The sequence below is a fragment of the Boleophthalmus pectinirostris genome, unplaced genomic scaffold, assembly GCF_026225935.1.
Source record: "Boleophthalmus pectinirostris isolate CB_2022bp ecotype Guang Dong unplaced genomic scaffold, ASM2622593v1 HiC_scaffold_8, whole genome shotgun sequence".
Lineage (NCBI taxonomy): Eukaryota > Metazoa > Chordata > Actinopteri > Gobiiformes > Gobiidae > Boleophthalmus > Boleophthalmus pectinirostris.
The window spans coordinates 26,963,284-26,983,124 of NW_026571515.1; the positions used below are offsets into that span (position 1 = coordinate 26,963,284).

The 19,841-nt window shown below is 37.2% G+C and overlaps 1 protein-coding gene across 1 annotated transcript in view; it reads right to left on the minus strand.

Annotated features, from left to right (window-relative positions):
* Nucleotides 1-19,841, minus strand: part of cpne5a (copine Va) — a 115,862-nt gene that overhangs the window by 82,990 nt on the left and 13,031 nt on the right. Inside the window, exons 2-3 of the mRNA XM_055165912.1 lie at nucleotides 6,245-6,285; nucleotides 4,970-5,016 (exon numbers count right to left, since the gene is read on the minus strand). Of these exons, the coding sequence (XP_055021887.1) occupies nucleotides 4,970-5,016; nucleotides 6,245-6,285 (88 nt within the window). The remainder of the gene's footprint in view (nucleotides 1-4,969; nucleotides 5,017-6,244; nucleotides 6,286-19,841) is intronic.

Consider the following 19,841-nt stretch of genomic DNA (forward strand, 5'->3'; position numbering starts at 1 on the left):
TCTAATTTTTATTGCATTAATTTAGCTTGTTTACAAGCTGTTGTCTTGATAAATAACTGGACTATTTTACAGCAAGTATCTTTTCCCAAATTTTTACATTGTCCTAAATAATATATTCACATACACAAATACAACTTGTATTCATAATTTGTTCATAGTATCCCAATTGGCATACACATCTATGCCTTTTTAAATAAAACAAGATTTTTCCATTTCTATCCTACTAAAATCCTATAATTCTTGTATCCATATGAACAACACCCTGGGAAGGCCTATTCTAAACCCTTTGTACACAGTGTCTTGCTACTGCTCATGTATAGACAGCAGTTTGCAGAGTGGTGATTGGACGCACTGTCCAATGTAGAAGCAATTGGATTATGCACAGTCAATGGCACCAGTCTTATCAGCTTGGAGAAGAACAAATCCTCTTCACAATACAAGACATAAGGTTTTATCACCACTGTCCAGCCTGTATGGGAAAACAGAACTGCTCAACTATAGGGACACAACTAGGGGCCTGAGGTGCGCAGGTTAAAGATGTCATTTTATACAAGGCCAGTAGACATATATCTTCATTCAGATGGGGGGCTAATTAGGGTCAAATATTATATGAAAGTTATTAATCATAATCTTATGCCAATCTGTCTTCATGCATTGAGCCGTGTCACACTCTGTTATCAGCAAATCAATTAAACTGTCCCTCAAAACAAATGTGTCCGTCACTCCATCACCGCTCCAGACTGTCCCCAAAGGAAACAATTAGTAGTAATAGTCAGCAGGGAATCATAAAACAGACCTAATTGTGACTGATGTGTGACTGAGTGACTGTGTTCATGTGATGGTGAAACAAAGGGAAAAAATCAATTATGATAGACAATAAAGTTGAAATTAAAGCTGCAATATATAACTTTTGTGGTGTGGGGTCTACCAGCTTGTCTCCATGGAAATGTTATTTTTGTATTTTACCCATAATTAAATAAATGCAAAAGTTTCCATTCTGTGGAGCATTCCAGGTTAATGAATAACATCTCCATGGAGACAGCAAATAGCAAACCCTCCATCAGAAAAGTTACATAAAACATCTTTTCAATATCTTTTAATTGTGTTTGTGCTGTCACTTCAGAGGAGAGGAGAGGTTTGCTTTAGACACACCATATATTACTACCTATCAAAACAAACCCAATCTGAGGGTGCTGCACATAACACTAAACATTATTTTTGTAGTATTTTATGGAGTGCAATACAAAATGTCACCTGGAACGCTATGGTTATTTCCTCCAGTGGGACCTCTATATTTTCCACGTCTGAGTGATTTGTGGAAATGTTGAGTTTGATTTGGGAGAAGAGCTGCAGAATAAACAGCCTGAGGGTACAAATATGTAGTACTGTGTGCCAGAGATAGTATTTTTTGTGTACTTTTGAGTAGTGTAGCCGGAGCAGAGGTGTTTAATATGCTGCTTTCAGACCCAAAAGGTGATGTATGCACTAGCTGTTACAACACTGTTTGAATAATACATTTTAACATTTATTTACACTAATCATAACTATTGGCATTTTATCTGCTCTGTATTCTGTACTGGGTCAACACAAGCCTCCTGCTAACCCTGCTAACAATTTAGTTCAAAATATTTACTTTGCTTTAATATAAATTACTGTTACTGTTTTGATAAATGTACAAGACAAACGATAGCATCTAATCTCTAAGGTGTGGGGATACAAAGTAAATAATGGTCTAATAATTTGAATCTCTGTGTCAAAATGATTTACAGAAAATGTTTTCACATTATGGTTCCGCTTGCTTCAAATGTTATCATTTTATCTATTCCCCTCTACAATCTGCTACAACACCTGAGGAGTTATGTTGGGCCTGAAGATTTTGCAAATACAAAATACTGCAATTAGTGTCAATAAAAAAAGTAATAATTTGCTCAGTGGTGAATAAAGGTGTCATTCACACATGTTTGAGTAATCTTTTATTATTTATTTTGTCTAGGCTCAAAATCCTTAGTTCCACCGCGGTAGTTTTCAAGTTTCGGCCATTTTTTATCTTTAGTTCTGTAGATTCCAGGAGTAAATTCCAAGAGTGAAGTTATCCAAATGATTTTAGTGAAGATATATGGAGTTAAAAAACACACTGGAACACTTCCTGTATTACCACATGACAAAGTGGAATAGTATATTTTTTGTTTGAGATAAAAATTCAGCCTAAATATGGATTTTTGTGTTAAACAACATGTGTGAATTAAACAAAAAATAACTCCAGTTATGTTTTTGATGAGGAAACAACATTATAATCGATCAGAAAATAGAGTAATATGGGCCCTTTAAGGACTGTAGAGCAACAGTCCAAGCAGCGACAATACCTTTTGTGTTACTGTTACTGTGTGGGGGTTGATCGATATGGTATGAAATGTATGTTTGCTTGACTCCGAGGAAGAATAGTCCCTACCAAGGTAAAGGAAAAAATAAACATTCCTTGGGTTTCAGTGTGATGAAGAATAAAATGACTGTCATAGCAATAATCCATCAAAATAATATTACATCTTTTGAATGGTCAAATATTACATCTATAAACAAGCAGGTAAAATGATCGGTGCCTGTTTTAAACAATATATACAACTGAATATGTTTCATTTGCATCTGACATATTCAGCTATCAACTATTTCAACAGTTATTTGATTTATTCATGAACTCCCCGCTGAGATATTGTTTATTGTTTTTCAGCAGGTACATCTCCTGAGGATATAGAACGAGAGAATTCCCCTTGGAACAATCTGTGTCACTGCTATTTCTGCTGCATCTTCAATAGCTGTCTCTCTGGTCTAATTACAGCAGCGCATCTGAGAGAAACTTTATCAATACACGAATCTGTCACTTTATCAGCCAATCGCTCACAGCTAATGCAGCGTGCGTCGACACATGGGTATTCCCTGTTTAATCAATGGAAGATGATTGGCACTTACAATGTTTGCCTTGGGATTAGAATGGAAGGAAAGATGTACAAGGCTGTGCCAAGAGCTGTTGTACAGTTTGAACCGAGCTGGAGGTAGACCAACATGATTATTACTGCAACAACTTATCGTTCAATATATAAAAGCTTGAACAATATTTCTGGGGCAAGTATTTGGGAACATTGTATTTGTACTGCTAGGAAATTTGGGGTTATTTTTTGGCTATACCATAGGATTTAAGCCATAAAAGCGTGAACTAATTGCTTCTGTGACTCATTACAGATGCAAACTCTACCAAAGTGTTTCATTCTGCTGTTTATTTATTGCTCAAGGTTTTTTAACAACATTGCATATTTAGAATTGTTTTTGTGGTTTGAATCTGCTCTTGGGTTAGTGCATCAATGGCATAAATTTATAGTCTATATTTACTTCAGCAATATATCAAACTTCAAAATTTGACACCATAACCGGTCTAGCTGGAGATATTGCAGGATTTTTGGGTTATCTTTTGGAGTGATAAGTAAATTAGTGGGACAGAGGACATTGTTGTGGAGATTATGACTCTGAAGCGTATTTATACATAAAGATTTGAACTGTAACGATGTGAAATATGTTTATGGCTTTGTAAATATGTAATGGCGGGTGCATTCCAATATATTGTTTATATAGGAGCAAATAAAGCCCCCTAAGCAGTGAGGGACTAGTGTTTTATGTATTTAATAAAACTACACAACGCATGCTGTGGTGGTATATCATGAAGAGGGGTATCTCAGGAGTACAAATGTCATAATAATTCAAAATGTCCAGAACCCTCTGATAGTGGGTTTATTAGACAATAATTTTAGCTGTTGCTTTATTTTACAATTCTTAAAGGAACATTATGCAACTTTTCTGGTAGGGGTACCTCACCTGCTTATGTCAGTGAAGACAATGCTGTGCCTTGAGTGCTCCACAATGTATGTTATTGCCTAGTATCAAATTAAAGGTGTTTTTTATTGCCCCCAGCAATTTTTATTTTAATTTTTTTTATCTTTCACATTTACAATTAAATGCAACTTGTATGTGATCTCCAGTGTGAACTTTAAACACCCCAAAAGTGTCCCACATGCTCACTGGAGGAACATGATGACGTCACACACAGCGAGTGTACTCAGTGTATACAGAAGTCACCTAAACATTGATGCAAGCATTGAGCTCCTGGCCATTTTAAAGTTGTTGTCGTACCGGAGCCAGAACATCTTGTTTGTTAACATCTTATTTGTTTTAAGGAGGAAATTGAGAAGGAGAAGGACAAAGTTTTTGGCCATGGTGTTTTGTGGGACAGCAGCAGCAACATTCATAGAAAGGAACGTGTGGATGAGGAGTCGCAGCCAAGAGTGGTGGGATTGCGATGTGTTTCACTGCTTCACTCACGAGAAGTTCATACACAATTTTCGTCTGACGAGAAGAACATTTGTGTACATTTGTGAGCGCCTACTTGTACCACTCTTGTGGGAGGAAACACTTCTTCGGCGGCTTATTTCAGTGAGCAAACGTGTCGGCATTGGTCTGTATTGGCTTGCAAGAGGTGCTTGTTACTGTGTTGTTATGGCGTGTAGGTGGGATGAATGCGACCTGGCTGTTCAGACTGAAGTCACATGTCAAAAGATTGGATATGTATCAGTTTAAGGACCACATATCCAAGTGGCCTGGTTCGCATTTGAAAAAATCATCATTAAAAGATCAGATATAGGTTGCATAGGGGTGAAAAAATCAGATTTGGGTCACTTCAGGCTGCAGTCTGAATGTAGCCTTAGAGCTCTACTACTTGATACAAATGTTACAAATATTATTCTATAATATGTCTATAACTACAACCCACTGTAGTATATGTACTGTCTAAGTCCCCTTGGGATTGATCAATAAAATATAAAAAGCTGTCAGTTATACCTTTTAGTTTCAACTCACAATTCTAACAAGCTAAAGTTTTTATAATCACATATAATAATATATAAATAATAATAAAGTAATATCTTACCTCTCTCCACTGTTTGCACTCGACGCCTTGAGTGTAGAGCACCACCACTGAGACAAACAAGAGGACACAGTGTCTCAATCAAGAGCTTATCCATTGCCATCACCCTGTTTGTTTGTCTGTGCAGTGATTAATTACCCTTCAGTCCTCAAAAACATCTCACATAGACTCTGTGTCGTGGTCTGATTATGCAGGGCACATTCACACAAAACGTTGAATCTGAAAGCACCTAGAGGACATTCTAAACACACAGTTTCTTAACGGCAGGATGGAGCGCATTCCTATTTGATTTACGGCTTTAAATGAAGCCAAGGAAAACAAATGCAATATGACCTGTCGATATCTGTGCTGCGTGAGTGGGAATACAGAATAGGTCTTATGTGGAGAAGCCTGATTCAGGAAAAGTTGTGGCAATTTGAGAAGCACGGATCTTGTAAATACAAATTTTTTGGCAGTAACAGAACATGGAACAAACTGTACAATATTAAATCAAAATTGATTTTAAGATGAAGTTAAGATTTTTATTTTAATAGAAGCAAAACATTCTAACAAGTCTGGTAAAAACAAGGGCTATACTTCTTTGGTTGTTTAGTCAAGTTGATCGCTCAACTTAACTATTTTATTGAATAGTAGAAGAGATCGATATGGACCACAGGGGATAGGAAAGTGGAGTGAGTTAGCTGGAGTTTTGGGAGTGACTAGACAATTTAATCTGCCTTTCTGATACTGTTTACTAGTACTTCTCTGTGTAGTTGCTTTTGCACAAGAACATTACCATATTGAGTTGATTTATTGATGCACTGGGCATGTTTTTTAGAATATTAGGAATTTTTCAACTACAGTCCAACTATCCAGTGTGTCACATACCTATAAAACAAATGTTTAATAAGCTTGGTGAAATAGCCACTTTTCAGCATCTTCTATGGTATATATAAGTGTACACTACATCCTAAATAAATGAAGGCAGTTCTTTTCGATATTAGTTTTTCCAATATGCTGCTGCGACTGTTTCTCTGCCACAAGTGCTGTTTGAGCTGCTGCTACTTCACTTAAACATTTCAATTCAAAGTCGGGCACTTCTAACCCAAACGCATTAAGGAACTCTCTACAGCACCGAGTGAATAAAGGTTGTCACATCAGTGTGCAAATGATATGCAATAATAGAGAGAAGTCAGAGAACACTTTGAAACTTCACAGTAAACCAAATCAGAGCTGGAAGTGGGTGAAAACACTCAACAAACTCAAAATGTGAAATGGAATGAGCACAGAGGAACTTACATGGGTCTGATTTGGAGAAAGTGTCTCGGTCCAACAAATTCCTGCAAAAGAAAAAGTAATTAACGTACAACATATCTATAAACAGGCATTGTATAATTGATTTTTCAAAACAATTTGATTTAATTCTCCCAACAGTCTAGAACAGGGGTCTCCAACCTGTAGCTCCGAAGCTGCTAGTAGCTCTCCACGCCCTTCCAAGTACTTCGCCAAGGGATTTCTGAATTCTAGTAATAAGTAAAATTAATAAGTAAAATTTTGTTAATTACCATTGTAGATGTATAATTTTGATGCCTAATTTGGTGCACCAATAAATGGACAATGTTTTATGTTTTATAGGCATTTAAATGTTCCCCATCTAAGGCTTGCTGTAGCTTTTATATTTACTCAGTTTCCTTGAGACTGCTGAAATTGGTAGCACGCTGGTATTTTTGTTTCGTAAAGGTAACTCACTGGAGAAAAAAGGTTGGAGACCTCTGGTCTAGAAACTAATTCATTACAAATCAAACATTGCTGAAGTTAAGTACTTCATCAAAACTGCAGTAAAAGTTGCTTGAGTTCCATTCTTCTGATTGATGCTTTTACTTTGAAAGGACTGTCATTTCTTCTCAATCAGATTACAATTGTGGAGAGCCTGAGTGTTGTTCAAATATAGAGCTCATTTATCTTCATTTATTTTTAATATAAAATGTGATTTGCCTCTAGAACGGATCATGCCCTTGGCCTTGAGAAGCACCAAATCAGATTGAGAAAAGAAAAATCTTATTCAGATAACTCAATAAGGCAGGTATAAATAGATTATTAATCCTTTTTTTAAATCCTATTTTTAATTTATTGTTAAGTCAGTCAAGTTTTCAGCCTTATACACAATGTTGGTTTCTCTCAGATTCTATACATTAGCAAGGCATAAAATGACCCTGACAGTCAGGTAACCTTCAAATCTCTTCATCAGATACAAGCATGAGGATATCATCCAGTTTGACTGTGGTTTTATACTGTGATACTAGATGATGACTGGATCATAACTTTGCTCCCATCAACCTCACCACTTCTCCAGAGTTTACCTGCTCCTCAGCCTTCATCACCTCACTCCAAATACTCCTCCCCCCTGCTCACCATACCTCCTCTTGTCCAATCAGAGCCCAGTTTGCCCACTTTCTCTCCAGCACCCCCTTGAGTTCTCATTCTCTCATTGGGGACAACATCTACTAAACATAATTTAAACAGCAAAGCCCTTCATCGCAATGTCTTCTGCTGTGATCTGAGTGCCAAAGACAACTCATTCAATAAATAAAACTACTAATACTTTCTCTTCAGGTTGAAATAATTTTATATTGATTAGAATAGATTAAATATGTCCCAAAAGCAATTCACGATAACTTTATACATATACATGATACTTATTGACAAAATGGTTTCAAATTTACCCAATAGCTTTCTGATTGCTCAGTGACGTTAAATCATTGTTGTGTATTGGTTTAAATACAGAATTGATTGTATTTTATGATCATTGGGTGTCACATGACCTGAGTTATCGATAAGCCACTCAAAGGGTTGCTGTATTCTACCCATGGGACGCCCCCTCAGCTGCTGAGGGTCACCGAGGGCCAAATGTGGTTTAATATTGACAGTTCATCTCAATGATTTTAACCAATAGAAACCTAATCTTCAAAAATCTTGTAAAATGTCTCTATAAAGCTGCAGTGATCACCTTCTCATGCTCTGATTGGCTTATTGAATTAGACCAGACGAGAACAATCAACTTTAATACCACTCTTTCACAGTCTTGGATTGTGAAGAGACACTTGAACAGGGCTGATATGTCTCACCAACTACTGTACATTACATCTCATAAAGCAGATGCTACCTTTACGACTTTGGAAATTGCCATAAATCGATCCGAGATGCAATCAAACCTGCGCCAGTAACAAATTTAACACCAATCACTCGTTCCGGATGAGGGAGACACTTCCAGATGGTGGCGATGATCTTATTAGCATATCGACGAACAGAGGAAGACTATAAACATGTCTCATTTGGGGCTGAACAGTGTAAATAAATAACTGGCAAAGCAGTTTAGAACAATCCTCATGGCTTCGAGCGACTGCTGGATTTCAATGAATATAGATGAGACGGTGAAATGGGAGACAGGAAGCCGAGGCATCATTCATGTACATGCATTTATGGATGTTAAATCTTCAGGAGGCAGAGGAGCAGAATAGAGAGTTTTGTGGGGGATTAGCCCAGGGTTGACCTGACCAGAGCTGGAACAGAGTCGCTATAATTTTCATTAGCGATAACAAAACAGTGTGTGCTAACTGCCTCTTTGTGTTGTAACCTGTAACTCTCCGACAGCCATTAGCCCCAAACAATTAGCCTGTCTGTCTTCCTCAGAGTGGAGCTGAGCACTGCTTCACGGACCAAACAAAAGCGAAATAACACTCCGAGCACAAGGCAATGGCGCTTCAGGGCAAATCCAAATTGCTATGTGTTCTTCGGCCATTAAATGTAATAATGATGTGCAGAGAATAGGACAGCAACACTTATAATAATTACATCTAAACACGCCCTTAATAAAACATGAACAAAAATTAATTAAATCATAACAAACACATCATTTATTGAAAGTGTTCAGACTTAGTAACTACATGATTAAAATATTCATCAGCACACGTGGTAATTAAGTAAATTTGTATTAATTAAATTAAGTAATTACTAAGACTTTATCTTTCTTGTAATAAACCATTTCTTCACTGAATGAAGTTCAGCAAAGTGTTCATGTTTATTAAGGCTAATTAAGGTGTAGTTATTATAAAGTGTTACCAGAAAAGCTCTCAAAAAGACTTAACTAACAGATAATAACATTGCATTGCAGTATTAGTAAATCATTCTCTCATGGCTTACTAATCATTAATAAATGTTCAAATTTGTACTTAAATATGCATTTACAAATACACACACTAATGGTTAGTTTATGAGTAAGTAAGTATGAAATAATTATGAGTGATTATTTACAGCACAGGATAATTAAGTGCAAGTTAAGTGGTAATTAAGGTAGTAATCAAGTAGTTATTAAGCCTGAATGATTCTTAATTAAGTATTTGTTCATTATTAATTTAGTCTTTGTTCATGCTTTATTAAGGCTAAATAAGGTGTAGTTATTATTAAGTAATTGTACTGTTGTAATACGGTGAGGTCTTGGCTCTAGTTATTAATAAAACTCATCAGGTTCACCATTTGTGAATTACCTTTTGGGTATTTCATGGCAAAGTACAATATAAGCAATAAAGAAAACTATCTCTTGGCACCATCTGAGAATAAGACATCATCACATTCTAGGATCTGAAAACCATTAATAATGCACCTCAAAACAAACCTGGAGTTGTGTTTTGTTTCATTCACACGTGTTTGAGTAATCCTTTATTATTAGTCTGTCTACATCTCCAAAGCTCCAAATGCTCTGTTCCACCTTGTGAGTTAACAGCTCCTTTTACCTTTAGTTTTGCAGAGATTGGCAATTCCAGGTCTTAAATCATCCAAATGATTCTAGTGAAGGTGTGTTGAGTTTTAAAGCAGTCTTCCTGTATTACCACATGACATCACAAGGTGAAACAGAGTGTTTTCTGTTTGAAAGAAGAGCAGGATTTGTGTGTTAAACATGAGTGAATGAATCAAAACACAACTCCAGGCATGTTTGTGAGGAGGAAACAACATTATAACATAGATCAGAAAATAGAGTGATATAGGCCTTTTTAACTCTTCATTTGTCATCTTATCATTTAACATTACAGGTGGCTATAAACCTATTTTTGCACTGGAGACAAATGCTGTTCAGGAACAACTTACTTCTCCATTGATGCGTTCAAAAGAATAGAGAAAGATTGGACTGCAATTTCACAAACGGCAGCAGCGATCGGCAGAGTTACGGTTCAGAAAGTGTGTTGCAATAAACTTCCAAGAGGTACCACGCAGTCATTCTAATCTAAGGGACAAAAGGAGGGAGAAGAGAAAATTCAGTAAGAAGAAAACCAGTGGAGGGAGATTGACACAAGGACCAAGATTGCAATCCTCCTTTTTTTGTTGTGGTTGTTTTTGTGGCTTGTATTTAATAGCACTTACACTGTAAAAATGTATTGTAAATTCATTCAACTATTATGAGTAAAGTAAACCTATCCATGGGTTTCAGAGTGATGAGAATTTACCACTGTGTTGTTATACCAATTAACACTTACAGTTCCCTACAAACAAGAAGCTAAAACCTTTCAGATAATGATATCTTGATCTAGTGCACCACAAACTATTGTTAATTACTTGTATTTTTCATGTACTTCTCAATGTTTACTTAACTTGATAAAGATTATGAATATTGCTGCACTGATGTGGTCCTCGGGAACTTAGGATTCTGAGATGAGATGTGCTTTTATGTTGGAAAGTCAGGATAGTGATGTCACCATCAATAAAATCCCCAAGTCCACTCATCAACAATGTTTAAAAGTAGGCTAAACAGTAGGCTAATTAGTAGGTTAACAGTTGTTGTTGCCAGTAGCGTTGTAAAGGTTTTTTGTTTACTTTTGCAAGTTAATGTTAAATTGGTAATTAATCAAACAGTTATAGTCTTTCAGGTCTTTCTTGTACTGATTTGTTGCTTTAATGATATGGATAACTGATAGTAACCCCTAAATGTAATACGTTTTTTGTCAAATGTGTAAGATAAACAGACAATTCGGCTTATTTTGGTTCATTTCCTCAGAGCGGTGACGTCAAGTGTGGAACTCCAGCAGACAGTTTTGGCCCAAATTCACAAGTTTGTTTTTCTGACTTGAGCTGCATTCATTTTCCCAAGTTTCCGAGGACCACGTGAATGCAATAAATTACCATGCACTGTTTCTAAAAATATGGGTAATAGTTTTAAACTGTATGAATAAACTGATATCTACGGCAAATGTAAATGCATATTTTCCCTGTAAATTAGTGAGGGAGATGCCGCAGGAGGGGTATTAGCAGCTCCATAATCCTTCTGAATAATGCTGCTGCCTGTTTCAAAAGTTAACTCAGTGCAAATCTCACAGGGATAAGAGAAGATCATTATCCCAGCTACTACGTGCCCAAAGTTTGTTGATGAAGTTCATTGAAAGTAGGACAAAAGTAATTAGAACAGATACATTTTAAAGCCTTCCTTACATGTGACAGGGGGCTCCTAATAAGAGGCACAGCACGAGACTACAAGACATGACTCGTCCATGTTCATTATAAATTTGACTGCAATAATCTGCTCCGTCACCATCACTAATCCTGTTAATATTTGATCACATGAGGAGCAATAGTCGGCAGAGCTACCATTAGCCCAACAGCACAAAGGGAATTACGTAAAAATTTAAATCAATTTCACTTGACAAAGATGTTGAAAATCCATATAATAGCTCGCTCCCTCAGCATAATCATCCCTAACACAGTAACGCTGGTTTATTCATTGTCATATTAAGCCAGTTGTTTTTGTTACGCAAACTTTAATTAACAAGGCAGGAGCAGAAAGACTCATACATAACGCAAGAAGCTCTCAGAATTAATGTGAATCTGAAATGTTTGGAAAATATTTCTACAATGAATGTGGTATATTTCATTTGTAAAACTTGGATTACAGTGACTAGGTAATGTTTTTGTTTTTTCTTTTTTTTAATATATTGTCTTGTTGGATCTTTACAGTGCATCAGCCTCTTTTTATCACATGACTAGAGTGTGCTGTTTGCTGAGATACTTTATATCAATCTGTACCACTAGAGGAGTATTGAGTAGTGAGAAATTGAGTACGATGAAGCTATGAAATCTGACATAATTGGTGATGGTAATTGAGGAGTGATTATTTTAAGAATATCATAATGATGTGAGTGTTATTTAAAAGTAATTATAATAGATATTGTACTGCTACTAATTAAACAATTTATGGTAAATTACTCTACTTCTTTTAATCTTCACATTTCATGAACTGTTCTTCCAGTTATGCCCCCAGGAGACTCATGATAACTACTATTGCAGTCCACTAATTGAAAGTTAATTTTCATGTGTTACAGTTAATTTAGAAGAATATACGGGTTCAATCCCTGGAGAGATTTGGCAGATTATTGGTTCAATTATTTAACTATGAAATGCAGTAATGACTTGGGCCTTGCTGTCTTTTTTACTGTTTTATACACCGACCATCACTATAGTTCATGTGGTCATAATTAGCACCTTGAGAAACCACTTCATGCTTCATAAATAAATGTTCATTGGATTTGCGCCTCATTGAATCTTAAAAGTGCAGGACAAATTGTTGGTCTGAAAGTCATGCCACTGACCCAGCAAGAGTGAGGCCAGCGTCTGAATGACTTTAGCCACAATGAAGAGTGCTAGCATGAGAATTCAGCAATGGTTTGCATTTTCAAGCCAACTCTACCTCCTGCCCCGTGGCCCCTCTCCTCTTTTATGTACCATGGAGTTTTTTTTCTCTGGTTGGAGCATAGAGCAGGTCAGAGGAGCCACTTTTTGTCTAATTTGGCCTTAAGCTGCATCTTAGAGGTTGTGAAGGTCATACACCGCGCAAAGGAGATGTACCACTGCAGATGTCGGTGCAAAGTGAAAGAATCCCATTATTTTTGAGGAAGAAATGTTCCAGATTTTTTGAGAGGATGTAAGAGGTCAAAAGCAGCTGGGTACTCAGGGAAGTGAACAGTGCTACTAGAGCAGCCACTTACTTGAACTTCTACTGAGGTAACTTTTCTCATATGGTGTACACAACAGCAGTATCACTACTGCTAAGTGACTACAATAACAGGTTCATCAATTCTTATTGATAACACTCCTATATCATTGGAAAGCCGTCTGTTGAAATGACTGCTTGTGCTATTATTATATTAATAATTAGTAACAAAGACTTAGTTGTGGTACACCATACATTAAAGGTGCTTTGTATAACTTTTCTGCTGGAGGGGGAGTCTCAGAGGGCTGGCACCACCTAGTGCCTCCTCTCAATTTCATTTCTCTCCAGCGATTAGGTCAACAATCAGAATAAACTAAAATAAATGAATCGGCTGATGAATCAGGCTAGAGTCTCAGTGGAGATGCTATTGCTTTTCTGGAATGTTTCACTGTATGTAAACCTTTCAATCTTCATGGAGACCAAACCAGACCTAGTTAGAAGTCAGATTTTTGGAGAGACAACCCCTCTCACAATCAGAATATTTGTTTTTCTAGGTAATTTTGAACTATAAACCACCATGGAATAAATGTAAGGTAAAGCAGTTTAATGTCATACTATGGAGCATTCCAGGCAGAGCAATGACATGGAAACAAGCAGGTGACAGATCTCTAAACAAAATTTACATAGTGCACCTTCAATTAAAAATGTTCTTAGCTGAACTTGAAAAAAATATTCAGACAATCTTACAGATGTCTCACAGATTGTAATATAGGATAAGGCTCTCATTTTCTTTGTTGATAATATTAGAGCTACAAAAAATGATTTTTTTGATTTTCCAGATTATAGAGATATAAAAGCTTGATTATGCAAAATACAAGATGCTTTGAGTGTCAGATTGTTCTCTCCAAGTATGGAAATGTAATATTGAAAGTGTTTAGACTCTTTTCAAAGCCTAGAGTTTAGCACAGCTTGCTATCCACAAATAAGACCACCCACTGTACCTTTATGAAATTCTATAAGTACATTTCTGGCTGTTAGTCACTTTGACCACAAAGTTGTTTTTCTTTGTCGGGCATAAGGTAGAAAGCACTCCAGCACTATTTGATTGAACGCACAATCTGCTCTTTTTATCATCACAGAGCTATGGGATGACCTTCACCATGACGGCGCAGGTGTCTCCTCTGCCCCATATGTTTAATTATTCACTTTCCTTTCAATATGGGCTCTCTGTGGTCAGGCGCATACCTTGGGCCTAAGCACGGCTCCCCTGGTGGCCTTTTGGAGGTAAATGACAGAACCTTCGGCTGTTCACTTGGCAGTATAATAAATGGGAAAGCACATAAGATCGACTCTGGAGCGCGTCTAATGCCTGACCTGGGAATAACATCAGCGCTAATTGCGAGCGGTGACAGCCTCGGCATTTGTGTAAAGGGATTTTTACAAAGAGCAGGGGAAACGAGCGCACACAGGAGTCCATATTAGGCACAACACGGCTCTTTGCACTTGTCTGCTACGAATTCACGCCAATTTGCCCTCTCTGTTTGTTTGTCCATTAAAGACGTCAATTCCTTTAGAGGCAAATACACCGCACAGTGGGTGAAAAAGAAAGCACTGGCTAACAGAAAAACACTTATTTTTACTGTGTTACTTTTGTTATGTTCAAAATTTTTGTTGTGGATTGTCACCATGAATCACCTCACATTGATCTACAGGGTGATTTTTTTCATTGGTATTTTGGTCTCTTTATTAAAAAATGTGGGTCTCAGAGGACTGTGAGGTGTAAATGTGTTAAATTCAACCTGATAATTCATAGGTGAGGTGGTTTGCTGTCAAATTCCTGACTCTGAGGTGTGAAGAGCTGAGTGAACTGACAGCCAGAGACCTGTATTCTATTAGAGAGATCAATTATCAGGGTAGTGAATGGTTCTCTTTTTTTTATTTTTATTTATTTATTTTTTTTTGTCCTTGTGGTGTTGCCATAGATAATCCTGCCTCTTTGTGTGCAGTTATTCTCATATTTATGTAGGCTTGAGGAGGGCATAAAAATGTGTACTGTGGCTGAATCACTTAAATGGGCAGTAGAATGTTATACGTGTTTATTATGGTTTATTGTACGGCACCCAACACATTAAAATGAATTCATTAGTTCTTTTTAAAACCTGAAATAGCCAAAAGATTAGAAATTATAGGTTGAGCTGGGAATCACAGGGTCCTTCACGATTCGATACATAGCTTACGATATATGGCGATGCATGTGGTACTCAATATATTTCACATGACTATATCGCTGTTTTTAACAATACATTTTAGCATGTTTGTTAAACCATTATTTCTGTTTCACTTAATATGAAATACATCTATTTAATCTTCAAAACAGTGAACATATCAAGTATATTGCTTAAATTGATGTTTCCTTCCACCAAGTAAGCAACAAAACTGTCATACAGCCACTAAAAGATAGCAAAAATACTTACGGCAATATATCAATACAGCAGCCCATGATAAAGATACTGCATCAACAAATTTAGTATCACGATATGTCAATATTTCGATATTTTTGCACAGCCCTTATTATAGGCATCATAGGTTAATAACATGGGGTTAATCTATATGAGGCAACAGTGGTTCAGTGGTTAACACCTTCCTTGCCTAGTATGAAAGTGGTGCATGTGTGTGTGTGTCTGTGTGCGTGCGTGTGTGTGTGTGCGCGTGAGTGTTGGTTGTGGTCGAGGGGCTGGGCTAGGGCTTTAGTGACTAGAATGGTATCTCACCACCACCGAGTGTGGAGTGAATGAATAATGCACTGTAAAGCACTATGGGTGTCTTGAAAGGTGTTATATAAAACCAATGCATTATTTATATACATTGTTTTTGATACCACGATTTTGGTAGATTCCACTAATTGGCAAAAAGAGATTGTTTATTTCTCACCTGCCACAATTCCACCTATTACTTTGAATTTGGCAGATTTTAATTCAAAACTCAAACTTCTCCTGACATCTCGTCTTTGTTCCCCGTATAGGGCAGCACACAGGAACCCATAGATGTCAATAGAGAACCTAGTGCAGCTCCATATTGGCCTGATGGTTGCTGTTCATTAAAAGTAGCTTGAAAAGGCTCAAGTATGGATCTAGTGGAGTGTGAAAGAACCGAGTCAGTCAATCTAAAGTGGGACCACGATAATAAACGCACATAGGCTCTGAGTTACACTAATGATGCTGGTGGGGGATGAGATTGCTGCCATTGTGTCATTGGCTGGTCTAATTGAAGGAGAGTGGATAGGTGAGGAAGAGACACAGCAGGTAGGTGGAGGGGGACTGTAATGAGGAACACTAACTAGGCGTGTAAGCACTTAGATGTGATCACCCTATGACATGTACTTATTAGCCAAACACAGATCTGATGCAGGCACAGCGTGTTTCACTATAGGAGCTGGGAACCTATGGAGTCATGTGATTTATGAATATATTAATATCACTTGAGTTTCACTGTCAAGACAACTATGAGGATGTTTATGGCATTGATTTTACTTTACTGGGTATTTAAGGTGCACTATGATGTTTCTGATCTGCTACCAGCTTGTCTCCATGGTGATGTTCTTGGTTTACCTGTCATGTTCCAGAGTATGGCATTCACATTTAGTATTGTAGTACTCGAGACTGACCTTGGTCTCAAGATCAGCCTCAAGACCTTTTTTTTTTTTTCTTGAAGGTGCTTGGACTCAGTCTTTTCTTGGTCTTGAAGGGGCTTGAACTCAATTTTGTCTCAGTCTTGAAAGCCTTTGGACTCAGCCTTGTCTCGGTCTTGAAGCGCATGGACTAGCTTTTGTCTGGTCTCGAGGTCTGACACTTGACAAGTGATAAAATGGGGATAGAGTTATACAAATCATGGATATATATATGCCAAAATAAACAGTAAAAAACAAATAAATGTAAAAAATGGCAAAGATGGTCTTGATTTGGTCTCGATTTGGTCTCAATGGGCTGTGATCTCTGTCTTGTCTCAGCTTCGATTTTTAAGTCTTGGTCTTATCTTGGTCTGGATCCTCAGATGTCTTGTCCTGGTCTCGGGACCCTGTGGTCTCGGACAGGCCTTGGTCTTGATTAGTGTGGTCTTGACTACAACACTATTCACATGATCTATCTTCCATTAAAGGTGCATTGCGCAGCTTTCACGTGGAGGGTCCGTCACTTGCTCGTATCCACGGAGAGGTTATTGTTTTCCTGGAATGTTCCATGGTGTGATATTATTTGCTCCAGATATTTCAAAAAACATATGTGCTTTCATATGGTGGAGTGATTCGATTGGAGACTTAAGTTGAAACATTGGGCAGACACTTCACCACAAGGGGTATTTCAAATGTTATCATAGCCAGATAGAAAGGAATATAAGTTGAATCAGGGCTGACCCTCTATCGTAAAGTCAACTTACAACGTGTGTGGATATGACAAATAAAGAACTTAAACAGTTTGCCCCTCACTTGCCTGAATATTGTTAAACAGGCAGGTTTTGACACTGCCACATTAACACTGTGAGCTTTCAACAATGCTTTGCAAAATATCTGAGCTATTCAAGGTGTTCCAGTTTTGTCCATTTATTTCTGACTGGTGCCTTGATTTTTCCCCTCGCCTTCAACCTTTTCTTTTTCTGTTGGCCCTTGCTTAAAAGCTTTTCTTGCTACCAACATCCAGTTTTCAACCATGCAAATACAACCCACTCCATCTCCTGGCAGCTCAGGGATTTCGAGTCTCTCACATCAATTGTCACAGTCATCAAAAACCAAAGAGGCATTGCTAGCCCACAAATGGACACCTACTTTATACTGTGCATATGTTTATGTACATCTGTAGCACACCTCCTCAGCCCTCACCACAAAAACGCCTTTCATTGCTTCTTTTATCCTGAGTTGCGCTTTCCTCATTCACTGTTTGCTACTTCAAACGCAACGATCAAAAAAGAGAAAAGCTGACTTGTTTACTGGCAGTGTAAGCGGTGCCAAATGCCTATTTTTAGAGGGCTCATTGATGTTGAAATATATACAAAAGTTACATGTTTTGTGAAAAAATAAGTCCCAAAACAGCTTCCCCAGCACTCTAAAATTGTATGCACATTTTGCAGATAAATTTTGTCTTCAAGATTAATTATGTATTTTCCTTGGGTCAGAATGAATAATCTTATCCAAAGTAGCATCTCAGCTCTTTCACAGGCCCTCGCCCACTCACCCAATTGTCCCTCTCGGCTACAGTAAAGCATTTTGCCTGTAATGTATCCAGGGCAGAAAAACTCCCAGATCAGATAGCTGAAAGAGAATGACAATGGTTAGTGTTGTTTTGCTTTTTTTTAGCAATGAGTATCCCAGTTGATGAGGGACCTTGAGCATATAAGACATAATGTAAAGGGACTTCTGCAGTTTTCAGTGTTGTCATTGTAGCAGCAACATGTGGGGACGGTGAGGCTGGTGTCTGCTTTTCAAATAAAAGTATGAAGTGAATGAATTATGCATGAAATTGTAAAAGCGACTAAAAAGCGCTGTATACCTAAACATATTTATGATGATTAGACTCAATTATGTTTTGCAGTTTTCAGCACACATATTAGAAAATTTTGAGAAATAGCCAACACCTTTACATTTTTTTATTTTAATTTTAGTACAACCTGTCTCATCTCAACATTTTTCTATGCACATTATACTGTGAATCGTCAGTGATTCAGTTCTCAAACATTTTACACCAATTACCACCTATGAAAACATTTTGCCCCTCAAGGACCACCACTGAACTACAGCTGAACTATTCCAGGTCTAAAACTAGACTGTTGGGCTAAGTTTGGTCTAAGATAGGACGAACCAATTGCTATAACAAGTTGAAACAAGGACAAAAAATGTGAATTGAATTGATGAGGTGACGAGCTGTGATAAGGGCTGATGTTTGGTGTGGTATTGACATGATGGATTGAAAAAGTATACTTTACTTTCTGAAATTCTGAAATACAGTTCAAAGTTCAAAAAATAGAAATAACAGCAACTCGACTGCAGCACTTCAAATCACCTTGTTGCCTCTAGTTGTGTTTCATTTCTTTGACTGGAGAGGTTAAAGTGTTCAGCCATTAAAAATGAACTTTCAACTCAAAATCTTTAATGCATAGGATGAGACACAATATTACTGGACTATTTTTCTCTAATTATAATGAAGCTTTAGTCTCAGCCATAACCATATTATTATAAATAATATTATAGATATCATTATTATTATAAACAATTATGCTTGTCACTTTAAATACTATAGATGTTAGATTTTTTTTGTACTACTCAGGAACTTAGTTATTTTTCCTATTCTAGGACTAGATTTGAGCTGTAGAGAGCTGAATAAATAACTTCTATGACTCATTATAAGTACAATTTCATTCTGCTATATATTCATTTCTGTTTCTGTTTTTTAACCATATTTTACATTTAGAAAACTTTTGAGGGAATAATTCTATTTTAGGGTTATTGTGTCAGTGGCATAAATTTGTTTCAATAGTATCGTTTATCGTCCTTATTTTCAGCAATATATCATACTTCAAAATTTGTTATCATGACAAGCCTATCAATAATTATAACTTAATTCTCCCTTGGTAGCATGTAAAAGCTTTCCTCCAATAAAGGTGCTGAGATTTCCCAAGTTGACTGTGGAGTTCCAGGTCAAATACCCCCGTACACTAATCCATGGGCACACTCTGCTGACCCTGAAGGTTTTAGCTCCACTAATACGGAGTGATACCTCGCCTCCGGTGGGGACAGCCGTCACTTTTTATTACCACACCTCCCTCCAGACTCCAGCTCGCACTCCAATCAACACTTGGAGATGACACTGGCAGCATGAACAGAACCACTGGCATCGGCCCAGTACAGCTGTGTGCCCGACTATAGAAATCCCCATCCAC